Genomic DNA, 16,599 nt, shown 5'->3' with positions numbered 1-16,599 from the left:
TTGGATTTCAACTCAGCTTTTGTGAGGATTTTCTCACCCCAAGCTCTGGATCTCTGATCCTGAGTTACATTTTCATTGACAACAATAAGCACATTTTAAATTTCCAGAATAAAATTACATACGTTAAGGACGGAGTTCTAATAAAAGCTTGAATATGTCATACATTATTAATGTTGGTGATTTTAAAGTCAAAATCTTCTAACTACTCCTTTTAAGATAAAGAGATGTTATAACAGATGACTTCAAAATATGCTCTGCCACCTGCCAGCTGAAGTTCTGGGGTTTAAGATAAAATGTCAAACAAATTTGATCGTTCAGATATATTCAAGCTGATCCATTTAGGCACTGTGCACCCAAATTTTAGAAGATGTATGGGAAAGACATTTTATTTCTGTTAATAATTGGAATTGTAACACAAACCAGATTTAACTAAAAGGCTTCCTTGTAACTAAAACACCATTTATAATAAGACTGGAGATCATTAATTTGTGGGGATTTCTCCTGTTAGGGTTAGGGCCTATTATTAAAATTAACTAAAAATTACAAAAGCTTTTATTATTAAATAATAAGGAGATCTGACAGTTTGAGGTACAAAATGTCTAACATAACTTCTCATGTAAAGTTAGGATAGATCTAATATTTGTCTTCTAATAGCTTTTTGTGTTATTTACCTTGTGTCTAGTTTTTCAGTACCTATGCTGGAAGATTATCTTTTACTGTTCAGAAAATCCCTAGTGCCAAAACTTATGATCAAAATATCTGATATATAAGAAGAGGGGGGAAAACCTTCAAATTTACTAAACTTCCAACGTTTTAAAGGGTGACCATGTGAAAGCAATGCAGTGGTCCTCTGTTGTTTTAAACTGTCCAGTATCCTTGGGGCGCCTGGGTGGCTCAGTGGGTTAAGCATCCAACTTCAGCTCAGGTCATGATCTCACAGTTTGTGAGTTCAGGTCCCATGTCGGGCTCTGTGCTTACCCCTCAGAGCCTGGAGCCTGCTTTGGATTCTGTGTCTCCCTCTCTCTCTCTGCCCCTCCCCCACTCATACTCTCTCAAAAATAAATAAATGTTAAAAATTTTTTAAAAAATAGACTGTTCAGTATCCTTCATCCTACCCCTTATTTAACAAAACTCCTCTTGTGGCTTCAGCAGGGCCACCCCTACTCCGCTGGGCCATGGTAGTGAGGACCCATGACTCAGACCTGCTTCAGCTATGAGGGAGTACTGGCTCCTCCCACCCGGAGTTGCCCACATTTGTCAATGTCTTCAAAGAATGAAGCACTGAGCAGGGATGAGCCCCAGAAAGACAAAACCTGGGTGATATGAGTTGAGGCCCTGGATCCAACCATACTTCCTAATGATGTAAACCGATGAATTCCCTGTTGAAATTTTCCTCTTCTTCTTCTATTTTTTTTTTAACCTTGTCTACTTTTGAGTTGACTTTGTCACTTCAATTAAGAGTGCTGAAAAAATACAACTACCCACCCCCCGCTCTCACTCGTCTTCACCCACCCCACTTCCTTCCATATGCCAAAGTGTTGATTCCTCACTTAGCGAGGTGGCATATTTGGGTGACTAAGTCAAAAAGAATACATAGTTTGGGAGCATCCAGGTTTGGGCATGGGGGTGAGAGTGGGATGCTGTGGGTGGGGACTGACATCACCACAGTGTCACAGTTAACTGCCAGGCTAGCACCCCTGCCTTCTAAGCCCAAGGAATCCTGGGTTTAGAGCACTTACTGCAACAGCCATCATGAGAAATCTGGGACACTGGGTAGCCACAGATATCAAGCTTAATGAACCCACACAATGGAACCTCAATCTAATAGGGGCTAGCATATTTGACTTAGGATGGGCCCAAATGAATTCAGGCATGGGTTGTCAGAGAAGCCCCAAGGGCAGCTCAAGAGAGGGGAGCAGGCTCTTCAATACAACTGATTTCTGACAGAGCCATTTCTAAGTCAACATGGACTCTAACATAAATGCCCTCACTCAGCTGTTTCACTAAGCATCTGTTCCTTTTGCCACACAGAGGCTCAAGCATGTCACCAGCTGCTGACCATAGTGGAGAAGGAGAGGAAGTATGTGGGGCAGAGGAGACAGGCTATAGGGGGCCGTGAGGAGGACCTGAAGGAGGCCTTGGGGCCATGCTATGGAGAAGTGGGAGAGCGGGATGGGAGACGAGATCAGGGGGCTGGGCCGCACTGGAGCAGGGACGTGTACAGTTGAGACCTGGTAGAACTGTGCTCGGCAAAGCAAACAGCCTACCAACCTCATTCTTTTCTGAGTGTGCCACTGGGAGAAAAACTTGCACCCAGCATCGCGACTCACCATTAGGTACTGACTATGCTGAACCAAGGGGAGCTACTACATTCCCAACCACTTCCAAGACAAAGGACTAAATGCATCCTTGGCAGCTTTTGTATCTCTTTGGTCAACAACTTCATTTGCAAAAAATCCTGGTCTTACTGCCGTTGCTGTTGGGCACCATATTTCCATCCTTGCTCTGAAAGGTTTGACAACAAGACAGGAGAATACGTCCTTCTGACAGCCAGGCTGTGCTAGAAACAAAGGAGGCTGGAGTATAAAGCTGGCTGGGAAACTTTCTTCCTCTAGTAGTCTGAATCTAGCTTTTAAGAATGACAGCCAAGGTTGTTTCCAAAAGCTTAGTCAATCTGCACCTCCAAGACCAGATCATAGGTAATATGATGCACAGGAAACACCATGGGCTCGTGGGCAGGACTCAGGATTGGTGAGTAACTAACTCCGTGTGGGTCTTTCCCCCATAGCAGAAGGCTGACCCCTAAGACCTGCTCAGTACTAAATCCATAAACACTAAGTTAATGTCCCGCACTCCCTCACACACCTGTAGTACTCACCCACCTTGAATTCAGTGCCCTCCTCACTGCTTCATTTATCTCACAGAATGCTTACTCATTCTGTGGCCTTAGAGCCTGACCTTCAGTAAGTGTTTGCTCAGTTAATAAACTCTACTTCCTAGCTCGCTGTCAATATTCCATATGTACTGATCAGTCCTTCCCAACTGATCTCTCCAATGAGATGCACCTATATTGCCAGGAGTGGTGTTTTTTTTTTTTTTTAATGTTTATTTATTTATTTTGGGAGAGAGTGCATGCGCATGCACAAGCAGGGGGAAGGGCAGAGAGAAGGAGAGACAGACTTCCAAGCCTGATGTGGAGCTTGAACTCACAAACTCTGAGATCATGAGTCAGACTGACTGAAGTGAGATCAAGAGCTCAAGAGTCAGACACTGAACCGACTGAGCCACCCGGGCGCCTGGCCAGGAGTGTTAACAGATTACTTGGAAGTAGACCAATATCATAATTAGCAAACCTCCCAACCTCAGAGGGAGGAAGGACACTTGTAGATGGAAGGGGGTTGCCATGCCTGAGGCAAAGCCGCCCTGACTGGGGAGGGATCGCCAGCTGAGGGAGGGACAGAGTTACTGTTCGCCATCCCTATGCCCAGATGGGCCCTCTTCCAATGGCCAGCCATCACACGGGTCCATGTGTCCAGGGCTCTGAACCGCAACGGCCATCCCTGGGCATAAGAAAGCCTATTTATACACGAGCAGACAGGCAAATAACATGATTGAATATTGAAGCCTGAAAAAACATCAGAGTATCGGATTTGCTATCGCATGTGAAAGTCAAACGCTTATCACAGTTGCCAATAAAAAGAAGTTTTAAAGATTGTAATTATAATTTTTAATTAAAAATACATATTTAGTACCTCTTAACACATATTCCCAATCCATTAGCACAAGCAGTTTTGAATATGCAGAGGGATGTACGAGATGCAAGGCTCAGCTATGACATGCTGCCACATTACTTAACGTGTCAACCCACTGGCAGAAGCTCGGCACGCATGCAACTTTTTAGGGCCATACCTGCTGAGTGAAATATGATAAATACATGCAAATGAGCAAGGGTACGGCACACGGGCGGGGGAAAACACAGGTGGCAAGGAACTGGCAAGGACAACTGAACCATACTTCAGACCACATTCCAAGCCAGGCTTCTACACCTACTAGCTCGGGACTGCGATGATTCTATGGCATCTCTCTACCCCCTTGGTTTCTTCATCTGTAATAGAAGGATATTGGTGGCCCCCATGGGCTGTCAGGTGGACCCAAGAGCTGAGGAGCACACTGAGTGCGTCTCAGACATAGCAAGAAACCAAGCAAAAGCCGTCATTGTGTTTATTGCTATTATGACAGCATCTAATGGCTTCCCTTCCTGGTTGAGGACAACAGCAGGGGTAGTTGGAGAAGGGCACAGGTTATGCTTTGTCAACAGAGGTGTGCACGTGGCTGTTTCCTTCCTGATGTGTGCCTGGGGGGCAGGCCTCACCTCACTCGGCTCTCCAGGAGCAGCTAAGTCACAAGGGCCCCCATGATCAGTCACAGAGAAAATTCTCTATCAATGCAAAATGGGCCTTCACGCAGGGTGAAAAAGGAGCCCCGTCTTCTGAGTAAGGACGAGGAGAATTGCTCACAAGCTCACGTGCCACTCTGGACAGGGCAGACACCAGGTCACACCTGCCTGTGCTCCAGGAAGGGGGTCTTTGATGTACCTGGGCCTCTGGCCTCCGGGTCCTTGCTTGTCGCTGGCTTCCAGGGACAGCGCCCTGCTGACGCTTGGAGAGGCCTGGCTTTGCCGCGAACGAGTCTTGGGACCTTAGGCACATTGCTCAACTTGCCTGAGTTTTGTAGAAGAGCTCGGACCAGGTCATCTCAAGCCTCATTCCAGTGTTTGAGGGTTCTACAGATAGCTCAACCCTCAAATGAACTCCACTTTTCAAACTTAACTTTACATATTAGGATGGGGGGGAAAACCCACGTAAGAACAAGGAATTCAAATATTCAAATGGTCACCTTAGCATTTTTCTTAGCACCTTAGGTTAAACACTGTGGGTTTAGCCAAGTTAAATTAGTAGCATGAGAACAACTATGGTTTTACTGCTAATGCAGGCTCTACTTAGAAACACCCACACGTCAATTTTCCAAGTCACACAATCCACTGCGTTGCTCCTTGAAAAACCGAAAATACAAAATCAAGCGAGATCCCTTGCACACAGCTGCCACAGAACAGCCTGTTCCAAGGAAACACGATGGCCCCTGCCTTAAAAAGGTATGAAGAGCTGCCCTCCAGGTGGCTTTCCGGGCTGTGAAACCACTGGGACAACTGGGGGTGTTCTCAGACACTCTGAGTTCGCAGCAGGGTGGGGGCAGCATGAGGACAAGGGCTGTTCCTGGGGACCGACTTTGGGACAAGACTTGAGTAAATGCAGGCTGATGTGCAGGAAATACCCGGCCCGCATGAAACTGGCTGCAGCCCGTCAATTAGACCCCAGTGTAGGGTGGGTCAAGCGGGAGCCCTGCAGGTGCCCACCTGCCCTCCGGTGGCACGTCTGGGAAGGGGCTCAGCAGGAGGTACCGCAAGGAGGTGTGGGGATCTGAGGGGTGCGGTGTCAAGCACTGCAGCACCTACGAGTAAACTAATACCCCCTCTGTACCCTGGGCCTGCCCCCAGGGGACAGACCCAAAAATGAAACAGAGAGAAGGAACATTTGAGACATATGGATAGGGTCTAAAAAGAGAGCACGCCATATGGGGAAATGCAGTCAGAAGCATGCTAAGAAGACTTTACTTTAATCCCTAAGCATTTTTAGTTCATGTTTCTCTGTTCTAAAACTTAAGGCTCCCACACGCATAGTCAGGAAAGGGTGTTCTCTCTGTTCTTTAGAAAACTGAAGCAGAAAATGATGATTTTACTAAGAAGCAAACAGGATGCCGGTTTCTGGGAAGCAAACTGGGAAATACTTGGCCTCGGTGGACAGAGCAGCGTGGCTCTCTCACACTCATGTGTAGCTGCACGCCTGCTTCTCCTGGTTTTTCCAGGGTACAGACCCCTTCTCACTTCCTGTTGCCTCTCCTGGCTTTTCTCTTGTGAGCATTCTTTTTAACAATCTGTCTAGCCTCTAATTATCCTCCCACTAATCTGTTGTGAGTTGTTTTACATTTTTGGTTCTAAATACTTGGACGCTTCTGATATACAAAAACAAATCCAAGTTTATTTTGGGTGGCTGGCACCATAATTGCTGTAGAAGTTTCCATATTATGTGGGCAATACATTTGGCAGGTCAGTTCTATTGGGAATGAGCTCACAAGACAGAATCCTAAAGAATTCCAGATTAAGAGATATTCATTTTATGTGATTCATGTTCATAACAATGGTAGATTATACAACAGGGACCAGAAAGGTAAACCTGATGTGTTAACTGGACTCCCCGTGTTTACTGTGTAGAGATGATAACTGGCTGGAGAAGTTGAATGTTCAAAATCAAAAGGAGTTAATAGGTGATGGGGATTAAGGAGAGGATTTGTCGTGATGAGCACCAAGTGATGTATGGAAGTGTTCAATCACTATATTGTACACTTGAAGTTAAGATAACGCTGTATGTTAACTATATGGGATCTAAAAAAAAAAAAATCAAAAGGAGTTACATTTACATGTGTTACATACAAACTTCGCATGGAGATGGTATGGGTTTATACTTTTTTGAAACGAGAACTGGTTCCTCAGAGAGTGACCCAGCTTCAGAATCATTTTTAGAGGCTTGCACGAAGATTAATGGCAATTTTCTTATTCTTGAAGAACATTCAGCCCAGGAAAACAAACTACTTCTAGGACAGATGCACCGTAAAGAATCAGCTTCTCCTCTCACATAGTCGATAGAATATACACAATTCAGTGAGCAACCCGACCAGTGATGAGCCAAAGTATGTGCCAAACCTCACTGGGTCAGTCTCCTTTCTGGAATGTGCTGGGACCAGGCACCTTGGAGAAAGAGCTTGATCATTTCTTGGCCAATGGCAATGTGATGGCTAGTATTAATACCAGTGAAAAGTCATCTACATGACATAGTTTTGATTATATACATGTATTAACACTGAGAAAACAGACACAGAGGATTATACACATTGGGATGAGTTCTGGGTGAGGGGACCACAGGTAATTTGCATTTTCTCCTATTTTCCAGACTTTTTAAAATAAGTATTCTGTGGTAACTGATAGTTTATAAAGTACAGGAATGTCAGAGATTACATGTTTGAGGAATACCTGTTTGCAGAAACCCGTGTGGTAAAAAGGAACGGTGAAAGGTAGAGATGGCTGAAATATATGCGCACAACAGCGGTACATGCTTGCTGCTGGCCAAAGTGCTCCTGAAATAAAAATCAATTTACAGAAAAGGAGACATGTTCCCGTGACATTCTGCCTCTAAATCATTTTAATTAATGGCTCTTGCTCACCTCATGAAGGAACTGGGCAGAATTACTAAGTGACTCCCTTGAGGTCAGGGAGAAATTGAAGCTCAGGGGCCAGAAGAAGGGTGGGAGGAAACCAAAACAGCTGTGTGGGTGGGAGCCCAGGAGGGGGTGGATTTCACTGCTATCCACGGCAGGCAGGTGTTGTGTGTATCTCCCCCACCCCTGCCTGATCTGAATCTCCAATTCTAGCAGCTGATCAACAATAACACAGGTTGAAGTCAGGGAGACGTGGTTTGAATTCCAACCACTTACTGTGTGCTCCTGGGCATATCACTTAAGTTCCCAGTGTCCATGTTTTCACAAGGGAAATGAGGATATTAGCACATCCCTCCCTGAGTTTTTATGAACATGGAAACAGAAATGCGTGCAGGCAGAGAGCACGGTACCTCGCACAATGAGGCACTCAGAGAGAGGTAGTTACTACTATCTACTCCCTGGAAACATGAACACAAAATCCATTTTGAGGCCCTGGTTTCAATTTCTCTGCAGCATTAGCTTTTGGTTTGGCTGCAGAGTGTGGGGTGACACTTCTTTGCGGGGAATGTCAGGAGCATGGGGAATGTTGGCTCAGGGAGCCTGTAGGCCCTGGACAGTTATCACAGGGCCTCTGATGGGCTCTTCTTGCCAGCGCAGGGGCTGCAGTGACAGCTCTCCAAAGGGGACCGGAGGCCTGGGACCAGTCCTCAGGACAACATATACACTGAAAGCCTGTCTGAGGTCCCAAACACCTGTAGAAATGTCAGGTATCCACTGCAGATCCTAGATAAAAATAAGTATTTGGAAGCCCAAAACTAAAATTCACTTAAAAACAGCAAGAACATTTTAACACACGTCTGGATTTTGTGTCTCCTGAGGTTGACATTCATGCCTCAAGCATCCTACTGAACGTTTCCATGAATGTCCTGCCACTGCCTGAAATTCAAACAGGTCTGATCCTCGTGGCCCTGTTTCTCTTCCTACTACCCGAATTCTCTACTGCACATTCATTCAGGCTCAGAACCCTGGAGTTATCTGTGACTAATCCTGAAGTCTTCCAGCTGTCCCATACCTAGTCAACGCAGAGTCCTGGGGGTTTCCTATAAAATCCATCTCCGCTGCTGAGCTCAGGACTTCCAACATCACCTTTGGGTTGCTCTGGGGCCTTGTTGCCAGCCACCTGTGGACAGACAGGCCCTCTCCAGTCCCTGCCTGAGGATCCAGACCAGGATGCCTCCTGCACGCCATGACGGTCATCTCTGTCCACCATTTGGAAACTCTTGGGGGTTCCCTTTTCAAATGGCCCCAGGCCTGGTGTTCAGGGCCTACAGTGTGGGACACCATGATCCCTCAGGACACCCCCACACTCTCCCTCACCTCAGTCCAGCTAACTTCTTAATATCCTCCAACACAATCTGCCTTCCAGCCTCCAAATCTTGATTTATGTTCTCCCTTCCTCAGCTGAAGCCACACCTCCTCTTCCAAGTGTCCGCTCTGCCCTATACTCTTTACTGAATGACTTCATTCAGTTCCTAACAACTGGAGACAAGTAGTCACCTATCCCATTTTACAGATGATGCAGTCCAGGCCCTGTGAGTTCAACAGTTTGGCAAAGACTGGACCTGAGCATGGTGGGGAGTCTCTCTCCTAACCACTCTGCACACTGCTTCCTGAAGGGTAGCAGAGAGTCCAGTTTCCAAGGGGACAGGCAGAGACAGTGTCACTGCTCAAATGAGGACTTCTCATTTGTGCCAGTGTCATCTCCCAGGTATGACAAGCTTCAGAAAGTCAGGGGCTCAACCTTATCCTTTCTTCATATCCCACCAGATGAAATGACGTCCAGCCTGGCTTCCACATCTGATCCGACATACCCTATTACACCAGGCTGATCCCTACATAATATGTGCATCCCTGTTTCAAAGCCCTTGGTTACTGTTTCCAAAGGTCACTCAGCAATGAATGAAGTGGCTCAGAAGGGATTTCTCAGCAAGGAAAGGGCAGCCCAGACTCAGACTCTGCTCCCACAAAAAGGCTGTGCCATTCATTACTCACCGTTCAGTTTTAACCAACCACCTTTCCTGGCTCTGGCCTACTAAGAACATTTATAAGCAAAGACCCACAGTCTTGCGGTGTCTAAACAAAAATTCCCTCATATTCCACACAATCACAGAGGCAGTGAGCCCAGAAGATCACTTCTGACCATCACTCTCCTGATCTCCATTTTAACAAAAAAGCATACATTGAACTGGCTGAAAACAGTCTGGGCTGATCCAGCAAACAGCAGGGATTTTCCTCACTTGCAAGCAAGTGATAAGGAGAGAACTCTGGATAATTACAGAAAGTTCTGAGTTAAGCACTATGGGAAACCATTCCCGTAAGGAATCAGTAGGGCATGTTTGTGAACGGTGTTACTCTTTATTGTTTTTGGCCCAATGTCAGTAGGCTCAGAGATACTCTGATCTCTGAAAGTCTGATCCCAAATTTAAGGCACTGCAGATGCCCAAAGTGGGGAGGGGGCTCTACCCCCACTCCTCTGCTACAAGCCAACTTTAGAGCCTTGGTGTGGTTCCTCAAGCACTCATGTCTGTCCGTTTGTTTTAATGTAAAGTTACAACAGCACAAAAATATTATTTTCCCTGAGCCATCTGAGAGCCACTTTCCTACCTACGTGATGTTCTAACACTCAAATACTCAGTGTGTATTTCTACAAATAAGGAAATTCTCCTCCACAATCACAATATAACTATCAAATCAGGAAATTAACATCAATACATTATTACTGACTAATTCCCTGACCCAGCTCACATTCTGCTAGTAAGTTTTTCATTTCTAAAATAAATGACTTGGTATTAGTAGAATCTCCTCTAACAATTCTGCCTGTCTTTGAAACAGAATCTTATCAGATGCCCACCTGCTAAGTCCATATATTCAACTTGGTATAGTAAAAAACAAAAAACAAAAAACAAAAAACAAAACCCTCAAGTTTGAGGTCAAGTCTCATCTCTAATCTATACTGGCACTAGTAGTGTGTTCCTGGGGAAGTTACTTAGCTACCCCACAGTCAATCCTAGAATGGCTATACCTCTAAGAGCCTAGTAGATTTCACCCATAAGAACCACCCCCTCCTCATCTGAAAGCATTAGTTCAGAAGGGCACAAGGGCTATTTAATAGCTAACTAGCATTAGGGAGTCTGTCTCTGCTCTCCAAGGTAGACCTTGGAATCTGAGGTGGGAGTCCTGGTGCTAATCACTGGCAGGTTGCTAAATGGCCTTAGGTGTGGTTGCACTGGGATAAATGCTATAAAGAGGCAATCGTGACAAGGGGTGGGTCACCTCTGGCTCCAGATACATAGGAGGTGGTCAGCAATGGACATGTGTGCCTTGGAACAAACCCTCCTGAGAAGGTTACTAACAGGTTATACAGGGAACCGTATGGTTCTGGGTAACCCAAGTCAGCATGTAGACTTAAGTGAACCACTGAGAACAGCGCTAACCTTTGGGGTTTTGCTGGGTCCCAGCTGCTGTCACGAAGTGGTAACAAAAACCGTTCTTCAGTAGTCTGCAGGAAAATCTTTGAAAAATACCTCCCTGGAAGCAGCTTCCCCATCTCAAAAGATTTAGCACAGTGCTTTAAAATACCTAGCCCACATGATTTAATAAGTCAGGCTGCAATGTCAAGGCCACACTGTAGACCAGGAACGCTCCTCACTGCTGAGCAAAGGGCTGCACAGTCTGAGCCCTTCAAAATATCAACTGGGCTCTGCCAGCAGAAAGGGTTCTTAACAATTGCCCCTTGTTATCTGTGGAAAAGTTCTCTGACTATTCATGATCATAAGTTAAATATGAAAGGAGAACCAGTATATAAATGTTTTGCTCATGTGCAAATAAGAGCTCATATTGTATTATTTGATTATAAATTATGAAAGGAAAAGAAAGAATGTCAATCCTTTCCCAACAGAGATCTTTTTGTCAGAGGTACTGCTTTCTAGAAGTTACTCTAACCAAGTCGTGTGTGTGATTAAATTGAATTCCCCACTGACCTCAACACAGCAAGTGAGTACAGGAAAGCAGAAGAGGACTCTACAGAGTTACATTTCTCCGCAGTCAGAGACGTGTACGCACATTTATAACACTGTGACTTTGTTGGGGGAGTCTGGTACTATTTTATTCCAAACCAGGCACCTGCCAGGGAAATCTTACTCTGGATTTAGGAATCAGGTGGATTTCCACAGCAGGAAAAATGACAAATGTGGATGACATGAGGAGTAGCTACGGGAAGGTCAATACATGCAGGGTCGTTTTCAACGTTATTTTCACTCCTTCTAACAGGCAGTGCAGAGAAATTCGGCCGCTGCATAATCGACTAGAATCATACTGTAACTGTGACAGCACGCTGGTGACAAGAATTTAAACAGGGAGTCACGAGCACTTGGTGGGATGTTTTCTGACCTTCCTGGTTGACACAATAATGCTGTGCTGAGCCTGGCCATGGGGAATGGAGAAGTCACTCCATTGTGGTGATTTCTGGGCAGAGGTGCCTCCCTTCCCTTTGATACTGCTCAAGCCAGCCAATGGAAAACTCGCACTGGAACACCAAGGTCTCTCTCTGGGCAGCAGGAGCAAGGCTTCGGGGGGAGTATGGTGAACACATAACAGAAAGATGTACAGAAGTAAGGGGGGCATTTCTCCACAGATACGGATGCTGAAAACAGAATTTTATTTGTGTTCTTACAACGCGTAATATGCTCAACCCCAATGTTGCCAATTAGATGCGTGCCTGTGCTGTGACTGAGGCCTGGTGGCGGGTGGTCATCTTCCAGGAGGGGAGACGCGTTACCCAGGCAGCTCTCCAGGGCACAATGGGAGCCAAGGGGAAAAAGTTAAAGAAAAGCAAACTTTGATTCTATTTAAGGAAGAGCTTTCGAGCAATCTGTGTTCTCCAAAAATGGAATTGGCTGACTGTCGAGGTAGAAGTGTTCTGGCAGAGCTGGGTGGCCATCTGGCAGGGGCGGGGCATCGGCCCAGCACCCAGCACCCGGCATGGGGAGGGGCTGACTGTGTGAGGGCCTGCGGTCCACCAGCACATGAGGTGGATCACAGCTGGTGAAAAGAGTAGACACTGGGGGAGATATCTGGCTGAAGGTTTCAACCTGGGCCTTTGGCTTTTCTTCTACCAAGCGAAGGAGGAAAAAAAAAATGACAAGGTATGCAAGGGAACTTCTAGAGAGTTCAGAATGCTTGCTTTGTCTTATTTCCCTTCTGAGCATCTCATTCAGTTTCTGTGTACTTCATTCTACGATATTGAAAATGCATTTTTAAAAAATGGGTAAGAAAGAAAACAAAACAAGTTTAGCATCTCCCAAAAAAGTCACTTGGGTGACAGAGGCTGAAATTGGGAAAAAATAAGTCAAATTAGGCTCAGGTATTTATCTACTCATGCTAACTGCATTTCTACCACAGTTCATTAAGAGTTATAAGTATAGGACCACAATGTTCCTTTCAAGCGACTTGCTTGGAAAAAAAATTAAAGGGGTGTCAGGTTAGCGGAGAAAGAATCAAACTTCTCGTGCAAAAAGAAATTTCTACATCAGGCTCAGAATCTATGAGAGCTCATGTGATTTATACTCAGGCCTGTGTCTTCATTTCTCTTTCCAAATCATGGAAATAACCTAAGCCCTAATAACTACCCAATAAATGAAGGCTTTAAATGGGTCTGAAGAGAGACTCAGGAGACTTTTCAAGATTGCATGAAATTTAAGATGAATATTTTGCGACACCCACTACATTCGGTCTATAATTTTCTTCCCAGTTTCCCACCTGCTTCCCTCCCACCCTACATGAAACAAACCCTCCTGTTAGAAATAAGAAGAAAACACTCAAGTATATGTAACACAGGTGATAACATGGGCTTATTTCATAGCAAACTCTTTAGCCAGTAGTCTTAGGTATGACCCTAAGGAGGTGACACTAGATTTAGTAAATGGCAGCTCAGCTCGTCATTCTTCACCAAGGCCCTCACTGTTACTTCTGAAGGAGTAACTACTCCAAGAACATCAGATATGCACACAAGGGCGAGAGTGGACACCCTTAACTTCAGGCGATTCAAGATGGCTTGTCCCACATTGGGATATTGGGCATGTGGAAAGAAAACCAGGTGCTGAGCCAACCTGGCTGAACTCCCCACGGTCCCCACCTAAGTGATTGCAGACAGCCTTAGACGTCACACAGGTGCTAGCCCACGGCCACGTTAGCAACTACACCAGGACTGTGGTTTCTATGAAATGTCATCAATCTAGTAGAGGGGGAAAAACCCTACCCAGTTCAAAGCACTCTCTGTTCCTTCCCACTCTACACATGAAGGCCGCGAAGGCCACATGGGCAGGATTGTGTAGAGAAAAAAGATCTGATGGGATGAAAGGGGAGAGCTGCAGACACTTTTGGGGGTGGTAATTCCATTTCAAGAACCTCTAGAATACTGATGCCTGGAGATGGAAATACATCTAAGGGTCCCCAACACACAGACACAATTCTAGACTCTAAAATCTCCAGGAAATGATGAACCTGGTATTTCTCCATTTGATCTCTATATTTGCAGAGATTTAAATAAAAAAAAAGAGACAATTTAGGGGCACTGAAGTGGCTCAGTCAGTTGAGCATCCGACTTTAGCTCAGGTCATGATCCCGTGGTTCACAACTTCGAGCTCCACGACAGGATTGGTGATGACAGCTCAGAGCCTGCTTTGGATTCTGTGTCTCACTCTCGCTGTCTGCCCCTCCCCCACTCATGCTCTGTCTCGCTCTCTCTCAAAAATACATAAAAACATGATTATTTGAAAAAGAAAGACAATGGGGCGCCTGGGTGGCTTAGTCGGTTAAGCGTCCGACTTTCGCTTAGGTCATGATCTCGCGGTTCGTGGGTTCGGGCCCCGCGTCGGGCTCTGTGCTGACTGCCAGCTCAGAGCCTGGAGCCTGTTTCAGTCTGTGTCTCCCTCTCTCTCTGACCCTCCCCTGCTCACGCTGTTTCTCTCTCTCTCCTAGAAATAAATAAAACATTAAAAAAAAAAAAAAAGAAAAAGAAAGACAACTAGAAAGACATCAACTTTAAAACAGACCTTTTTTTAAACAAAACAAAACAAAACACGTGAACTAAAAAGATGGACACTCTCCCCTCCAAAAGCACAAGGCTTCCTCGCCCCCCATCACAGGAAGTAGTTCAGCTCTACTGTGGGTCCTAACACGTGGGTACACTCACCTAGCGTGTCCTTCAGATTCTTCACGAGGGAGCCCTTCTTCAGGCTGTTCTTCCTCTCCACGTAGTTGGACGGCACGTAGCCTGTCCTGTTGGCGGCGTTCCTCACGCGCCACCACGTCTTGGAGTCGTCCAGCAGCCACAGACGCTCGTTTTTCTTGATGTCCAGCTCCTGGTCCTGTTGGGCAGTGTAGTCCCACTTTGCTATCACAATAACTTCCTCTGTCATCTTTCATGGAGTCCTTCTGCCAGCAAAACATTTGGAGATGCTCATTAGAGAACCAACCAAACACTTCGTCCTGTGCATCAACTTGAGAAATTACGCATTGACAGCTTTTATTACAACTTGGCAGCTGGCTTCCTCCTGAGTCTTGGAATAACCTTAAAATGACCTTCTTTCAACAAGCTTTGGTATTTTGCTTAGAAACAGCAGCCCTAATAAAACAAACCCTGATTTTGTGCATTGGGAAATCTGTGTGCTTTGCCAAAAGCAAAAACAAACTTTCAAAAAATTCTAAATAACAATGCCATAATTAAATGCGTTCACTCGATTAAGTAACAGAAGCTCCTTGTAGCTAATATGTTTACATCCACTTTCTCAAGATACGCTGAATTTTATGAACATATTTAATGAGCACACACACGCAAACTATTCTTATAAATTAAAACTAAAATCAATGCGGCATCCTGGACTGGCTCTGGAGACATAAAAAGGAAATTGGTGGAAATGATGGTGAAATCCGAATAAAGTGTAGTCAATAGTAACATACCAATGTTAATCTCTTAGTTTTGACAAATGTACCATGGTTGTGTGAGATGCTAACACTAGGGGAAATGGGAATGCTTTGTACTATCTTTGTAACCTTTCTATACAAATAAAACTATTCTTGAAACCCAGACATGGGGGGATGTTTCTAGCAGCTTCACTCATAATTGGCAAAATTTGGAAGTGACCAAGATGTCTTTTAGGAGGTGAATGGATAAACTGTGGTATATCCAGGTGATGGAACAGTATTCAGTGATAAAAAGAAATGAGATATCAAGCCATGAGAAGGCATGAAAGAACCTTAAATGCATGCTCTTAGTAAAGAAGCCACTCGATAAAGGCCATCTACTGTCAGCATGCCCAGGTGGCTCAGTCAGTTGAGTGTCTGACTTAAATTCGGCTCAGGTCACGATCTCATGGTTTGTGAGACTGAGCCCCACGTAGGGCTCTGCACTGACACCACAGAGCCTGTTTGGGATTCTCTCTTTCCCTCTCTGCCCCTCCCCTGCTCACTCTCAAAAATATAATAAATCAACTTAAAAAAAAGAAAAGGCCATCCATTGTCTCAATCTCACAAAGGCCTTCTCTTTGACCAAACTTCAGTCAGGCTCCTCTGAATCCTCTTCCCATACTAAGCCTCGTACTAGATATTTGTTTTCCATGTTTGTCCCAACACATCCCAATTTTAACAAGAATCCTGCTAAGCTGGTTTAGCAAGAATCCTCCACCCTCACCCAGGTATTGCCCAACGTAATCGACAGATTGCCTTGCCTGCCTTCAGGAAGAACCATGCCAGGTCAGTTTACTCAGAATCCCTCCTTTACCTCTGATGTTTCCTCTCAGTCACTCTCCACTCATCTACTGCCTATCTTACTCCTGAGCTATAAACTCCCACTTTTCCTTCCTTCTTGTCTTTAGAATTGAGCACAAATGGGTGAGAGAGGAGGGTGGGATGAATAAGTGGAGCATTTGATTTTTAAAGTAGTGAAACTACTCTGTATGATACTTTAATAGTGGCTATGTCACTATACATTTGTCAAGACCCATAAAATATGCAACACCAAGGGCGAACCATAAACAAAGTCCTTCCCAAATAAAAAGCTGATTAAAACAACAAGAAATAAATAATGACATATTATACAGCTAGTTAAATCAGTTCTGGAAGTAATATATATTGCAAAGGCATATCACTAAAATAAATACAGTTATCAACAGTCTTAGCAGCTCCAGACTTTTTAGGCACAAGATGGCCCAG

General features: G+C 45.0%; 1 protein-coding gene across 8 annotated transcripts in view; it reads right to left on the bottom strand.

The window, feature by feature from the left end:
• NCK2 (NCK adaptor protein 2) overlaps positions 1–16,599 on the bottom strand; it is a 150,061-nt gene that overhangs the window by 29,843 nt on the left and 103,619 nt on the right. For 6 of the 8 annotated variants that reach the window (XM_039218460.1, XM_039218459.1, XM_039218455.1 and 3 more), the window contains one exon: positions 14,582–14,823. In XM_039218460.1, coding sequence (XP_039074391.1) covers positions 14,582–14,807 — 226 coding nt within the window. In that variant the 5' untranslated portion in view covers positions 14,808–14,823. The remainder of the gene's footprint in view (positions 1–14,581; positions 14,824–16,599) is intronic. The other 2 variants (XM_039218461.1, XM_039218462.1) reach the window with 1 other exon arrangement.

This window comes from Hyaena hyaena, unplaced genomic scaffold (genome assembly GCF_003009895.1).
Source record: "Hyaena hyaena isolate Hyena2069 unplaced genomic scaffold, ASM300989v1 scaffold_767, whole genome shotgun sequence".
Lineage (NCBI taxonomy): Eukaryota > Metazoa > Chordata > Mammalia > Carnivora > Hyaenidae > Hyaena > Hyaena hyaena.
This window is presented reverse-complemented; position numbering and strand designations above follow the sequence as displayed.